General features: G+C 42.5%; 3 protein-coding genes across 8 annotated transcripts in view; 1 reads left to right on the forward strand and 2 right to left on the reverse strand.

The window, feature by feature from the left end:
- CRYBA1 (crystallin beta A1) overlaps positions 1-16,096 on the reverse strand; it is a 426,252-nt gene that overhangs the window by 259,939 nt on the left and 150,217 nt on the right. The gene's annotated exons all lie outside the window — the stretch shown is intronic.
- MYO18A (myosin XVIIIA) overlaps positions 1-16,096 on the forward strand; it is a 420,009-nt gene that overhangs the window by 68,002 nt on the left and 335,911 nt on the right. The gene's annotated exons all lie outside the window — the stretch shown is intronic.
- LOC138672804 (syncytin-2-like) lies at positions 150-8,178 on the reverse strand. The gene is made up of 2 exons (XM_069761189.1): positions 7,668-8,178; positions 150-2,302 (listed from the first exon to the last, which is right to left on the reverse strand). Exon 2 carries the CDS (start codon positions 2,146-2,148, stop codon positions 589-591), a length of 1,560 nt encoding a protein of 519 aa, XP_069617290.1. The 5' UTR covers positions 2,149-2,302; positions 7,668-8,178; the 3' UTR covers positions 150-588.

Below are 16,096 nucleotides of genomic sequence, written 5' to 3' on the forward strand. Positions count from 1 at the left end.
ATTAGGGAATTTTCTAATGACTTACCGTAAGTCATGGGTTCTTGGACCAGAGATTGGAATAAAACTAAGGTTTGTTGAGTCCTCTTCCGTCCCTGGCTTCCTGGATTGAGGAATCCAAGTAAATGACACGCAGCACAAAGGTTGTGTGTTCATAAACAGGGGTAGCCCCGGAGCACGCCTGCCTCACTGGGCGCTGCCCCTTCTTTATATAGTAAGAAGTTAGGCATTTACAGACATGCGCACAAGCGCTCATATTTCATAATCACTTACAAAGCAAATCTATACTAGTGAAAAGTTACAATATCTGGTATGTGGGTGAAAGGCTACAATATCAAGGAGAAATGCGCGCGTGATTACTTCTATAAAAGGAAATGTCAAGTTTGCTGTGCAGAAGCAGATTTCATCTGGGAGACAAAATGGATCCTTTGGTTCAGTCTGGTCTCCACAATTCCCCCCTTTGACATATTCTTTTATAATTTGTCATAAATTTTTGCATGAAGCTTGTGCATTTTCTTCTTTATGCGGCAGTATACTAAAATATAAAAGAAAATTAGTACGGCAATAATAAACTTTATACTCTTGCATCTATTACACAAAATTTATTTGTGCATACTGAGATACCCTTGAGTACAATCTTGAATAACACATACGGTATATGATTACAATAATCATAACTATATGTATTATGCTCTGCATAATCCCGGCAACCCACCCACCGATCCCTCTGAACCAGTTGGCTGGGTTAAGAAAAGAAAAGGTATCTGACCACCAGCTATCCTTATTCTGGTCATTGTCTTTGTCATACTGATCCCTGAGTCGTTGTACGTCTTTTAATTTAAATCTCATACTCATAGTACTATTCGGGTCTATATAATGACAGCAGGTGGGTCCAATGATTTGACACATACCCCCTTGTGAGGCAGTTAGGTAATCCAATACCAGGGTATGTTGGTTGACGACTATTATAAGTTGATTCTGTACAGCTACACTAGTGTTTAGTATATCTAACATATCCCAGATCTGATCATCTAGATAATCCGTGGCTCTAACTAATTTATCCCACATTTGTGTTAACATAGGATAAATAAAAATGGTACTAGCAATTTTGTTGGGAATTCCCATTTGTACTATATGCGGCCTCCCCGAGGGACGTGGTGAGTTATCCGCAGCTCTTTTATACAGTGTGTGCTTGGGCACGGCTTGCATATTCACTTGTTTATTTGAAATTATGAAAGTAGCTGGGGTTAGGCGTCCTAATGTACAAGTACCCTTTATACCTACGGGAAGCCATTTATATGCTCCTTCTCCGCATATCCAAAATGTGCCCTCAGGCAGATCCCATAGAGCTGAGTGCTGCAATACCAATCTGTGAGCCAAGTCCACAAATCTAGATACATTCTGAAGCATACACCAAGAGGGTTTTTGTCCCAAGGGGCTACAGTACCCGGCTGCGGGATTACCACATACATGCATTCCGTTGACATACTCATTGGATTCATTACAAACCAGGTTCCCCGGCTTACTTGTACAACTGTCTGCATCACCTTGGGGGAACAACTCAGAATGTTCCCATTTTCTATTATGTATGTATCTTTCCAATACTACAGGTTTGAAAGCATCAGAGGGAGGGGCGGTTGTACTGAAACTGAGCTGTAGATTTTCTGTGGGGACCTGTCCTAAATTAGTTAATCCAGTCTTATTCCTAGGGACCCAGGCTCCACCCTTATAGGCCAAATATTGTAGATGTGTACTACTCCCTGAGAGATTACCCTGCCACCAAGGAAATTCTACCCATCCCACAATTGGTATGGCGATTGTAGTATTCCATAGCCTAGTATTACCAGTTTGGTTGTTGGCCAGGTTGTCTGAACAATTAGGCCAAGCGAATATTTCTTCTGCTGATACGGGAACTGCTAGAAAAGGTATACTTGTGGCTGATACCGGCGAATGGGTACAGATCCAACAATCTGTCAGGGTTTGTGTATTGTTTAACAAGTCGTGCACTAATTTTCTATGATGTTGTACGAATCTATTGTTCAAAGGGGCTAAAGAATTTAGTCTTTCCCATGCCTTCATTGTGGTTAACATTATTAACATCAATATCATGAGTTTTATACTGCTTTTTTGCAATGGCTTGCATGTATCCATGATGCCTTTCCTTCAAGCTTGACTGATGTAGGTGTTGTCAACAGGACTTGGAAGGGTCCGTCAAATCTTGGTTCAAGAGCCTTTCTGGTGTGTCTTTTTATATAGACTTGATCACCTGGTTCCAACTTGTGACTTCCTTCAGTGTTGTCAGGATCTGGAAGGGAAGCAAAAACTTGTGCATGCACCTTAGTTAATTGTTTCTGAAGATTTTGCACATAGGAAGTCAGTGATTCAATATTTAACACAAGTTGCTGTGGAAAGTAACATCCTAAATTGGCAGTCCTGCCAAACAAAATTTCATGTGGAGACAGTTTAGTCTTACCCCTTAGGGTATTGCGTATTGAGTAAAGGGCCAGTGAAAGGCATTCTGTCCAAGGCTTTCCTGTTTCAGCCATGGCTTTCTGTATTTTTAATTTTAAAGTTCCATTCATGCGTTCTACCTTACCAGAACTTTGAGGATGATACGGAGTGTGTAACTGACTTTCAACACCCAACATTTTTAGTACATTTTTAAATATTTCTCCAGTGAAATGAGTACCCCTATCTGACTCGATCACTTCAGGGAGACCATAACGGGGCACCAGTTCGGTAACTAGCTTTACAGCAGTGTTTTTAGCTGAAGCCTTCCGAACTGGATAGGCCTCTGGCCACCCCGAGAACGTGTCCACACACACCAACACATACTCATACCCATTACTCTTTGGCAGCTGGATAAAGTCTATCTGCAACCGTTGAAACGGGTAGAGAGGTCGGACGTGGTGCTTCATAGGGGTCTTTGCTGTCTGTCCGGGATTATGTGTCAGGCATATAGCGCATGCAGCACAATAGTCTCTTGCGTAGTTGCCAAAACCTGGAGCCAACCAGACTTGCTTTGCCAGTAGTGTCATTGCATTTGCAGACACATGCGTAGGGTGATGTAATCCACCAACTACTATCGGGTACCAGGCTCTAGGTAGACATATTAGTCCATTTTTCTTCCAAATTCCCTCTTGTTCTTCTGCCCCTTCCTTTTTCCACCTGTCCCTCTCCTCTTCTCCTGCATCTTCCTGTGCTTGTCTCAGTCTATCTTCAGTATTTTCTGTGAGGTTTACAGTATGGACCTGTTGTAAGGGTTTGACTGCTGCTGCTTTGGCTGCTTTATCAGCCCTATCATTTCCCCTAGATTCCCTAGTGTCGAGTCTCACATGTGCAGCTACCTTGATTACTGCTACTTCTTTTGTTTCTTGTGCAGCCTCTAAGATCTGTTTGATCAGAGAAGCATGTTTTACAGGTTGTCCTGACGCTGTCATGTAACCTCTAGCTCTCCAGATTACTCCAAAATCAAACACAATACCATGTGCATACCTAGAATCAGTGTATATATTAGCTGTCTGATTCTCAGCTATTTTTAGAGCTTCAATCAATGCTGTTAGTTCTGCTTCTTGTGCAGATTGTTTCGGTGGAAGCGGTTCTGCTTTGAGAGTTTCAGATCCTGACACAACTGCATACCCTGTATGGAAGTTACCTGTGTCATCTGCAAACCTACTACCATCTATAAACAGCTCTAAATCTGGATTTTGAAGTGGTGTTTCGGATACATTGGGTAAGCCTACCGTTTCTTGTAAAATGAGCTCTGTACAATCATGTGTATCTGTAGGGAAAAAATTTGTGTGTGTATCAGTGTCCTTATTCCCCCCTTCAGACTCGAGAGGTAGCAGTGTAGCTAAATTGAGAGTCTGAAGCCTTGCAAATGTGATAGTGGAGGGTAGCAGCAAAGAACACTGAAGCCGCAAATGTCTGGCCATGGAGATGTGTTTTGGTTGGACCTGGTTTAATATCCCATAAACATCATGTGTAGTTTGAACTGTGAGTGGATACTCTAGGACAATTTCTGATGCTTTGTCCAACAATAGTGAGACAGCAACAACTACACGTACACAGGTTGGCGCTGCTCTAGCTACGGGATCTAACCTTGCTGAAAGATATGCAATTGGTCTTTGTTTCCCTGCATGCTTCTGGGTAAGAACTCCTGTAGCATGGGAATCAACTTCTGCAGCCATAAGCTGAAACGGTTTGGTGTAGTCTGGTAGCCCTAACGCTGGAGCTGAAACAAGGGCATCTTTTAATTGTTGGAACGAAATCTGACCTTCTTTTGTCAACAAATAAGGTTCACTTTTTACACAGTCATACAGTGGTTGCATTAGTTGACTGGCATGTATAATCCATTGTCTACAATGAGACACTATTCCTAAAAATGCTCGTAGCTGTTTATGATTTCTAGGCTCATTCATCTGTCTTATTGCTTCAGTTCTTTGAGGTGTAAGATGCTTTTTACCTTGAGAAATGCAATGACCTAGAAAGACCACTTTGGTCTGACAAACTTGTAGCTTTTGTCTATTCACTTTACACCCTTCTTTTTCTAGAAAACATAGTAAACTCACAGTGGACCTTTCTGCAGTTTCTAGATCTGGGCAGCAAAGTAGTAGGTCATCCACATACTGCAAAATTACTACCTGTGGTTCGGGTTCAAACCTCTGAAGGACTGTTTGTAGGGCATTTGAATAAAGAGTAGGGGAGTGTATCATTCCCTGTGGAAGGCGTGTCCACGCCAACTGTTTGCCCTTAAATGTAAATGCAAACAAATGCCAACTGTCTTGGTGTAAAGGAACCGAGAAAAATGCATTTGAAAGATCTATTACAGTAAATACTTGAGAACTGGCTGGTATCTGTGATAGTAACGTATGAGGATTGGGTACAACTGGGGTGATTGGATCTAGAACTTTGTTTATTTCTCTTAGATCATGTACCATACGATATTTGGGCATAGAACCCTTATCAAGAGTTCTCTTCTTGACTGGATACAGAGGAGTGTTAGCAGGTGATTGTATCTCTACCAAAACCCCTTTCTCTCTATATCCCTCTATCTGTTTTGTAATCGCTAGTTCCTGCTGGGCACTCACAGGGTATTGTCTGAGCTGTGGGAGAACAGTTCCTGGTTGCACAGATAGTTTTACAGGAGAGATATGCAATAATACCACATCAGTGTCACCCTGTGCCCACAGTGTTTCTGGGACTGTTGAGAGGTCTAGATCTGTGGTGTACTCTTTTTCTTCAGTATAATCCTCAAAAGCCTGAATTCTGACATATTGTTCTAATGTTTCTGCATCATCAGGGATAGTCAGCATGACTGTGCCATCTTCCCTAAAATTGATGTTAGCTTCTAATTTCTTCAAGACATCAGTTCCCAACAAACATGTTGGGGCACCTCTGGCATACAAAAATCTGGATGCAAAACATTTAGGTCCTAAGGAGACCTCTAGGGGCACAGTGTATGGTAGTGTTTGAATTACCCCATCATAACCCTCAGCAAAAGTTGTTTGTTGTGAAATATCTTCCGGGTTTGGAAGAAAATCTTGATTCAAAATTGAGGAAGTTGCACCTGTATCTATCAAAAATGGAATCTCTCTCCCCCCCACATTCACCTGTATTATAGGTCTTCTAGCTGGTAGGGAAGTTTGTAACACATTGAGTCAATCTGAGTCTGGTATGGGACCATCCACTATGGATGTCTGTTGGATGTCTGAGGGCTTATTCTTTGGTACAAATTTTCCTGATTTTATGTCTGCCTGCTTCTTTCTACATTCTTTCTGGAAATGTCCTGGTTTCTTGCAGTAATGACAGGGAAAATTATGTCTTGCCCTTCCACCTGTTGTGTTTGCTTGCGCTATTCTGACAGGCTTATGATTTTCTCTTAAATCCAACTCTATCCCTACGGCTTTTTGCCTGGCCAAGTGTGGGTCTTCCAAGGTTCTCCAATCAGGAGTTGCAGCCTTAAGTTTTTCCTTTACTTTTGGAGACAATCCATCTATAAAGGTTTTTGTAATTAACCTCATCATTCCTGGAGCGGTTAGATCTATTCCTTCATCTCTAAAATTATTCTCTACCCCTAGATAATATTCATCTACCGATTGTCCAGGTCTCTGAGCCACCACTCCCGTTGTTCCTCTCTGCCTCTGTTTCTGCCTCATGAAAACTATTAAATGGTCTACAAATTGTGTTCCTGATTCTATCGTTTGTAAGGCACCTTGTCCCGCTTGTCCCTCTTGTAGCTCCTGTCCCACCTGTGGCCTGTGTCCCTGTAGATGTGTTAGCAGTTCCTGGAAGAGACCAGGAGTCATTTTCATTCTACATAATTCCTCTCCATCTGCCCAGACTCCTGCATGAGTCTGCATAATTTGCTGTATATACTGTGCGAATCTAACTGGGTACTGGGTAGGATCTGGTGCATTATGTAGAAGAGACATTCCTTCAGCGGGGGACCAAGGGAAGTATTGTCGGGTTTGGTGATATCTAGTTGCCATTGCTCCATCTACACCAGTTTCTCTGAAGGGTTTCGGTACTATCCTAACAGGAGCTAACAATTGATGACCTCTGGGGGCCCCACAGGCAGAACATTCAGTTCTCCAGTCTGGATTCTGCTGGCCACAATTTTTGCACACCCATCCTTCCACCCCATTTAACCCAGGATATAAATTTGGTTTGGTTTGTCCTCCTTCAGAAGGTACAAATGGTTGAACATTCGGATCTAGGTAAGGAGGAGGAACTGAATGAGTCGTGGCACAACATTTTCCCGTACCCATACTCCATTTGGAAGTGTCTGGATCATACTTCCAATTCTCCTCTTTAGCTGTTTTTGAGACCTTTATCATACAGTGTATGATTTCTTCCCACCCATTATCTTTGGTAATTCCACCTCGTTCTTTACTCAGTCTTTCCCATTCAGTGCTAAACATAAGTGCTTCTGAAATTCCCAATTTTTCTCTTACCCTTCTGATCTGCCTTCTGACTGTCTTTCCACATCTTTCCTGTATGATATCTTTTGCTTCTACTTGTCCTAAGACGGATTTTGTCTGTTTATTTCCCATTTTTCTTTTCAATAATAGCTACACTTATCCTAGGTGACGTTTGGACAATCACCTCACTAGAGTGATGTCTCGTTGTCTTCTTTCCTAGGGAGCTAAGATATTGAAGGGCTGATCTGCTCCGTTCTTTCTAATGTGCAGAATAAACTTGATTCCTACAATGCACGCAAACAGGATCAGCAACACCAAACAGATCACCAAACTCTCCGTCTCTGTTATCATACTTGTCCCAGGCTCATGGACTCGTGTCCTGGGCTCATTCTATCAAACTCTTATCCAAAAATGAAGGAACAAGTTTCTCAAAGAGAGTCAAGCATGGGCGGAGGTCTCCCCGAAAGGACGCAACCACATGACCCAGTTAGGCTGACTTCACTAATAAGACTTGTCCTAACAATTTCGGCTTATTGTTCTACGTACTTTTATCCTTCTTTCATAACATGCCACAACCTTCATACTTGTTCACACACTGCCAGGGACAGGACTCATAAATCTATACAATATGGTAACCCGAGTGTTATAGGTATCTACTCACTACTAGACTAACCCAGCGTGACACGGCTCGTAGAGATCTTTCGGATAATACAGGGCAGATAAAAGAGAACTAATAATGTCTCTTACCTGGCCAGGTTTTTCAGTTCATTTGCCGTCCATTATCCCAGATCTCCGTTGTCCGTATCCGTAGGTGAATCTCGAGTAGACACTCTCGCCTCGGGTCCCTGTTTCGGGCGCCAAGAAATGTTGAGTCCTCTTCCGTCCCTGGCTTCCTGGATTGAGGAATCCAAGTAAATGACACGCAGCACAAAGGTTGTGTGTTCATAAACAGGGGTAGCCCTGGAGCACGCCTGCCTCACTGGGCGCTGCCCCTTCTTTATATAGTAAGAAGTTAGGCATTTACAGACATGCGCACAAGCGCTCATATTTCATAATCACTTACAAAGCAAATCTATACTAGTGAAAAGTTACAATATCTGGTATGTGGGTGAAAGGCTACAATATCAAGGAGAAATGCGCGCGTGATTACTTCTATAAAAGGAAATGTCAAGTTTGCTGTGCAGAAGCAGATTTCATCTGGGAGACAAAATGGATCCTTTGGTTCAGTCTGGTCTCCACAGGTTCGACCAGAGGTAAGTATGAGACAAAAAAAAATGCAGCTTCTATCATTATCCTATAAAATATATCATTTTATTGAAGAAAAAAAACATTAAAAACAGCTACAACAGATAACTGAGGTGTCGTGGGGTGCAAGAGGGAAGTACTTGGCAACTATCTGCCTCTTAGATTTTAGAACAAAAGTGAAAACAAAAAGTCTTGGATAACCTCTTTAATTATCCCTTTTAATGATGGCCCAGTAGAGGCTTAAGGGGAACATGTCTGCAAAAAACAAAACAAAGAAAAACTGGACTTACTATTTATCTTCAGAGGCAGTGATAATCTGCAGGTGAGTACCAGTGTAAACCTATTCGATAGTCTAACTGGAAGTGCGGCTGCAGGGAGAAAATGAAGTTGTTTTTTCCCTGCTGCCAGTTGTTCCAGTCATCTGGGCAGTGTCGAGGCTGTGAACAGTCACTGTTCGTTTCACAGTGATTCCAGCTCGCTCGCTGCGTAGTGAGCGCTGAACGTCTCCTGCAGCCGCACTTCTTATTAGAGACTGCTGGATTTGCCCGATTACTCCTATGGCAGCAAGTAAATACCATTTTTTTTTCTTTTCTATTTTAATTGGAACAAGCCAGAGGTCAGGAAGTTAAATTTAAGCTGCGGTCGAAAACCTGAGGTCCTTGATCCCAGAAGGGAGTTGCTTATTGTCAAAATATTCTCTGGGTAGAAAAGTTGCATTCCTGAGCTGTGTCACTGCTTCATCTGTCAGTTCTTCTGTTAGGGGCTGAAATCTGAAAATAGACATCGAAAAAGTATGAAGAAGACTAAAGAATGTGCATTTATATATCAATTTGTCGGCTGCTGGAAGGGAAGCGTTCCCTGTGGAGATTTGAGATTATTTCTAAAAATGCTGTCATAATCTGCTCTCGTTTTTGGACCAGATTGTGGAAGTAGTAAACTATTAGCAACGGCGCTGTCATTTGAGACCTAAATGAAGAATTCTGCCTCTTCTAGGTTTTTTTTTTTTTTTTTTTATTTCTTACACACTAAAAAACCTTGCTCCTATGATGCCAGTCATTTCTTTTGCGGCGATGTTCCCACAGCCGGCTTTTTTTCTCCTCCTGTTTTTTATTTTTTTTAAATTTTTTTCCACCCTTCATTAATGCTGACAATATTTTTGGATTTACCGTAATTGTTTTGCTGATTTTTTTTTTTTGTAATATTGTTTTCACTTGAGATTATCCTTATATTTCCTGCTGAGATCTTGTATGACGTGGGACTAATATATATGCATTTCCACAACTGTGATGTGAGATGGGGAAAAGCTACCTAGATCATAGATGCTTTATTTAGAATTTTGCACATTTTCGCATCTCTGTGAATGTGTCTGTTACATGATCTGGAGAGTGAATTTTCTGGGAATCCTTTCCCTTTCACCCACTGGATAGTCTGTGGAGGGTTTAGGACAGTGACTTATTGACAGCTTGTGAGTTAATGTCAGCTCAGACTTGTGTTTTCTATACCCCGGCCTGGATTTCAATATGTGGGAGGTGGAGAGGGGCATGGGAAGAAAAGAACTTCAATGGCTTTGAGCAGCTGGAAGAAAGTACATGTCAGTGGGAAAGATAGTTTCCGAGTAGGAAGTAGGTCATATATATAATATGATATATATACAGTACAGACCAAAAGTTTGGACACACCTTCTCATTTAAAGATTTTTCTGTATTTTCATGAGTATGAAAATTGTACATTCACACTGAAGGCATCAAAACTATGAATTAACACGTGGAATATTATACTTAACAAAAAAGTGTGAAACAACTGAAAATGTCTTATAATCTAGGTTCTTCAAAGTAGCCACCTTTTGCTTTGATGACTGCTTTGCACACTCTTGGCATTTTCTTGATGATCTTCAAGAGGTAGTCACCAGGAATGGTCTTCCAACAATCTTGAAGGAGTTCCCAGAGATGCTTAGCACTTGTTGGCCCTTTTGCCTTCACTCTGCGGTCCAGCTCACCACAAATCATCTCGCTTGGTTTCAGGTCTGGTGACTGGAGGCCAGGTCATCTGGCGTAGCACCCCATCACTCTCCTTCTTGGTCAAATAGCCCTTACACAGCCTGGAGGTGTGTTTGGGGTCATTGTCCATGTTGAAAAATAAATGATGGTCCAACTAAATGCAAACCGGATGGAATAACATGCCTCTGCAAGATGCTGTGGTAGCCATGCTGGTTCAGTATGCCTTCAATTTTGAATAAATCCCCGACAGTGTGTCACCAGCAAAGCACCCCCACACCATCACACCTCCTCCTCCATGCTTCACGGTGGGAACCAGGCATGTAGAGTCCATCCATTCACCACCTCTGTGTCGCACAAAGACACGGTGGCTGGAACCAAAGATCTCAAATTTGGACTCATCAGACCAAAGCACAGATTTCCACTAGTCTAATGTCCATTCCTTGTGTTCTTTAGCCCAAACAAGTCTCTTCTGCTTGTTGCCTGTCCTTAGCAGTGGTTTCCTAGCACCTATTTTACCATGAAGGCCTGCTGCACAAAGTCTCCTCTTAAAGGGACTCTGTCACCTGAATTTGGAGGGAACAATCTTCAGCCATAGGGGCAGGGTTTTCGGGTGTTTGATTCACCCTTTCCTTACCCGCTGGCAGCATGCTGGCTGCAATATTGGATTGAAGTTCATTCTCTGTCCTCCATAGTACACGCCTGCGCAAGGCAAGATTGCCTTGTGCAGGCATGTACTATGGAGGACAGAGAATGAACTTCAATCCAATATTGCAGCCAGCGGGTAAGGAAAGGGTGAATCAAACACCCGAAAACCCCGCCCCTATGGCTGAAGATTGTTCCCTCCAAATTCAGGTGACAGAGTCCCTTTAACAGTTGTTGTAGAGATGTGTCTGCTGCTAGAAGTCTGTGTGGCACCGACCTGGTCTCTAATCTGAGCTGCTGTTAACCTGCGATTTCTGAGGCTGATGACTCGGATAAACTTATCCTCAGAAGCAGAGGTGACTCTTGGTCTTCCTTTCCTGGGGCGGTCCTCATGTGAGCCAGTTTCTTTGTAGCGCTTGATGGTTTTTGCAACTGCATTTGGGGACACTTTCAAAGTTTTCCCAATTTTTTGGGACTGACTGACGTTCATTTCTTAAAGTAATGATGCCCACTCATTTTTATTTACTTAGCTGCTTTTTTCTTGCCATAATACAAATTCTTACAGTCTATTCAGGAGGACTATCAGCTGTGTATCCACCAGACTTCTGCACAACACAACTGATGGTCCCAACTCCATTTATAAGGCAAGAAATCCCACTTATTAAACCTGACAGGGCACACCTGTGAAGTGAAAACCATTTCCTTTGACTACCTCTTGAAGCTCATCAAGAGAATGCCAAGAGTGAGCAAAGCAGTCATCAAAGCAAAAAGTGTCTTCTTTGAAGAACCTAGAATATGACATATTTTCAGTTGTTTCACACTTTTTTGTTAAGTATATAATTCCACATGTGTTAATTCATAGTTTCGATGCCTTCAGTGTGAATGTACAATTTTCATAGTCATGAAAATACAGAAAAATCTTTAAATGAGAAGGTGTGTCCAAACTTTTGGTTTGTACTGTGTATGTATATGTATGTGTGTATGTATACATATACATATATATATATATACACCATATTATAATATAAATTGTTTTTTTTTCCCTTTTTCTCTTCCTTTTTTGATTTGGCACTGAATTCACCCATACCACTCTGAAATATGATTCCATAACATTGTATGTATAACATTATATTTATACATAGTGTTGAAGACTATACGGCACTTCTGGAGTGTGAAGAGGTGCCCAAGTAGGGTTCCATCCTGTAAATCAGGGGTGGGGAACCTCAGGCCCCAGGGCCATTTACTGCCCTCGATGACCTTTTATCAGGCCCCCCCTGAACTACTGAACACTGAAGTTCATGCAATGAAAGGTTACGTCCTGAAACCAGTGCCAGTCAGGATGTGCTTTGTGGGGGGCGTTTGTAAAATTCCCCATCCCTGCCGTAAGTAATATAGTAGATAAAACTTGCGGTGAAGAATAGATATCTTGTTTAATAGGTAATCTGAAGCAAAATTAACGTTTTGGTCCTACATTGGACCTTCATCAGGACTGATTGCCAGCAGAATGATTGAAGAAAAAGAGTGTGCAACAGCGCTGGGTATTGCGACGCACGTCGCTTCTGGAAAGGCGCTATTCCTGACCCATGGGCAGCATGATACGGACATTGCCTGGGCTATTGCAGATTTGTATGCTTTATTCTGATTTTCCGCGATGTTTCAGATTCATCTTTTTTTTTTCTTTTTTTTCAGTCCCTTTTCGTTTTTTTACTTGGTGGTTTTTGTTGACATTTTTGCGTTAAATGCATCAAAATGGCAAATCAAAAAATTATGAATTGAGAGATACACACGTAAAAAAAAAATGGTGGAAATGAAATGACTTAATCAGACCTACAGATTGAAAAGCCTCCGGGCCCGATTCATCAAGATTGGGGTTTACCCCGGTGTGGGTGAGATGGCGTGCTGAAGTCAGATGCCCCTGATTCACAAAGAGGTCTATACCTCATCATGAATCCATAGCGTCTGACGAGTGGTGTGCGGAACAATGCAGCTCCTCCTGATTTGGATGATCTGTGAAGTCATGCCTCCACTCCACCCAATTGGGCAGAGCTGGGAGGAACTGATGTGAAAATGCCAAAAGTTACAAATTCTGAGTTGCGTACAAGTTGTGCGACTTTTCAAGGCTTTTACACCAGAATTCTGGCATGAAAATGTTGACCAATTGGGGTCTATTTTTCTATATTGCTTTGACCAAGGCCATTCCCCGACTGCTTCTCCCTGCCCCACTCCTTTAAAGTGAGAGGTCTCTCCTTGTGTGTGTACACACTGAGAGACCTGTCAATCTACTGGATGGGGGTGGGGAGATCTGCCTCAACTATTTATCTACAATAATGTAGATTGTAAGCTCTCACGAGCAGGGTGGTCTTATTTCGCTTTAATTATTGTATTGTTAACATTGTTACTTATGACTGTTGTGTTTGAAACTGTTCAACTGTAAAGCGCTGCGGAATATGATGGCGCTATAAAGATTATTATTATGCTTTATTTGAGGCACATAGGCCACTGTTGGATAGTCAAAGTACCTTTTCTCTGAAACTCCATAGTGTTTAAAAGTAAAACATACCTGGCTGCCTTAACTCTTGCAGTGACTGATTCATGCTGTCCAAGGTTTGGGCACCTTGAATCTTCTTACCATTTCCCTTTTTAAAAGCCCTGTTTTTGGAAAAGCTACATGGACCTTATCATAATGAGTCAGTGCAGAAGGTGGGACCTTTTCTTTGTGGAATTTCTACATTTGTATAAATGCAGCATTTTGCCATAGCAGAAAAGGTGCGGATTTCCAATGTTTAGGCTTTGTTCACATGTTGCGTTTTTGCTGCTTTTTTTTCCGCAGGCAAAACCTGATCTCTTGCCAGTAAAGAAGCTGCTTAAAAAAGCATGTTTTGCTGCGTTTTTAGAATCCTATAGTTCACCTTTGCTTCCATCATAGAAGCATGAACACAGGTCACCAATGCAAGACATATTTGAAACCATAAAACATTTTTAGAAAAAGAGCAATTTGATCAAATTTAGTGGAAAAAGATTTGTCTGAAAAAATAGTGACTATTCTGATGAGTTCACATGAGTTCATGAAAAAAATACACAGTTACAAATGTAACAGCAGGGGTAGGTGAATTGGTCCTGAATAGTTTACCTTAGGGTATGTGTCCACTTTCAGGATGGCCGGCGGTATCGTCGGAGCGGCAAACCCGCTCTGCGGTAAGCCCCGCCCCCTTTCTGGGACGCGATGATGCCGGATGTGTTCATAGCACACATCCGGGATCATCGCTCCCCACCATAGGGCCCTGTGTTATACCTTGCGGCGACGCAGCGTCGCCGCAAGATATACGGACATGCTGCGATCTGAAAAGACGCGCAGCATGTCCGGAGTCGCAGGGCCACCGCGTGCGTGTTACCACGCATAGTGGAGACGGGATTTCATTAAATCCCCTCCACTATGCTGTAACATCTGGACGCTGCGTGTCTGACGCTGCGGCTCTATGCAGCGTCAGACACGCAGCGTTTCTTGCACGTGGAAATATACCCTAAGACATTGGCAGAGCATTGAGTTTGTAGGACACTGATTACTTTCACACTTTGGTAGGCCACAGGCATGGTTAAATTTCACACCTTGGTCAGCCAATTTTTACATTATGCACATCACTAATTAAACTGTACTAATCCCAACTGCCATAAACACCAAGACATTATGGTTAAACTTGGGGAAGATCACAAAAATAAATGGGTTTCACATAGTGCCGTACCTGCTATTTTTCACTAAAAATGCAGCAAAACCGTATACCTGTTTTTTGTGCTGCGTTTTTGAACTTTCCCATTGTTTCCGATGCGTGAAAAAACACTGTGCCCATGTTGCGGATTTCTGTTCGGATTTTTCCGCTTAGTTTTTGATTAACCGCAGATTTGCAGCGTTTTTTGTTCGGATTTCACCTGCGTTTTTACACCTGCGGATTCCTATTGAGGAGCAGGTGTAAAATGCTGCGGAATCCGCACAAAGAATTGACATGCTGCGGAAAATAAACCGCCGCGTTTCCGCGCTGTATTTTCTGCAGCATGGGCACTGCAGATTTCGTTTTCCATAGGTTTACATGGTACTGTAAACCTGATGGAAAACTGCTGCAAATCTGCAGCGGCCAATCTGCTGCGGATCCGCAGGCATATCCACAAAGTGTGCACATACCCAAAGTGACATGCTGCAGTTTTCAAAAACACAGTAGTTTTCCAAATAAGTTGGAGAAAAACCCCAATGTGTATGCATGAGACTTCTGAGGTCTCATAAACTTTGCCGATACTGTAAAAAGCAGCTTGAAATTTGCATTAAAAAACTAAGCAAAAAACGAATGAACATAGCCTAAGGCTATGTGCACACGTTCAGGAATTCATGCAGAAAATTCCTGTGACAATCCGGACATTTCTGCCAGATTTCCGCATGATATCCGCATGCGTTTTTTTGCGCGTTTTTGCGCGTTTTTGACGTGTCTTTTGCGCATTTTTTGCGCGGTTTTTGCGCGTTTTTTCCCGGACATTTCCAAATGCATTAGACAGTGGGAAATCCGCGAAAAAAACGCAAAATTAATGAACAGATTCATTATTTTTCCGCAATGCGTTTTTCATGCGGAAAAACGCACATCATGTGCACAGAAATTGCGGATTCCATTATAAATGATGGGATGCTTAACGTATGCAGATTATTTGCGGTTTTATGGCGTTTTTATAGCGCAAAAACGCTAAAACAAAAACGCAAATCTGCAACGTGTGCACATAGCCTTAGGGTGTATTTCCATGCTACAGGTTGTATGGCAGAAACCACTGCATCCCCTGACCTTACCCCTGCTGTACTACAGAACGCCACTGACTGTCTGTCCGCAGTCTCTGACATTATGTCCGCTCTCTATCTGAAACTCAACCTCTCCAAAACTGAACTTCTTCTACTCCCGCCTTCTACAAACCTCCCTAAATCTGACATTTCCCTCTCCGTGGGTGGCACCATAATAACACTCCGGCAGCAGGCGCGCTGTCTGGGTGTTATGTTTGACTCCGATCTCTCCTTCACCTCCCACATACAATCTCTTGCCCGCTCGTGCCGCTTACACCTAAAGAACATCTCTAGAATCCGCCCTTTTCTCACCATGGAGACAACAAAAACTCTCACTGTCGCCCTAATCCACTCCCGTCTGGACTACTGCAACTCTCTATTAATTGGCCTCCCCCTCACTCGACTTTCCCCTCTCCAGTCCATCCTTAATGCAGCAGCCAGGGTCGTCCATCTGGCTAATCGTTACTCGGACGTGTCCGCTC

The sequence above is a fragment of the Ranitomeya imitator genome, chromosome 3 (assembly GCF_032444005.1).
Source record: "Ranitomeya imitator isolate aRanImi1 chromosome 3, aRanImi1.pri, whole genome shotgun sequence".
Taxonomy (NCBI): Eukaryota; Metazoa; Chordata; class Amphibia; order Anura; family Dendrobatidae; genus Ranitomeya; species Ranitomeya imitator.

What these genes read in the sequence shown, in the direction of transcription:
- LOC138672804 (XM_069761189.1), bottom strand. Translation starts at nt 2,148, where the DNA reads ATGGATACATGCAAGCCATTGCAAAAAAGCAGTATAAAACTCATGATA.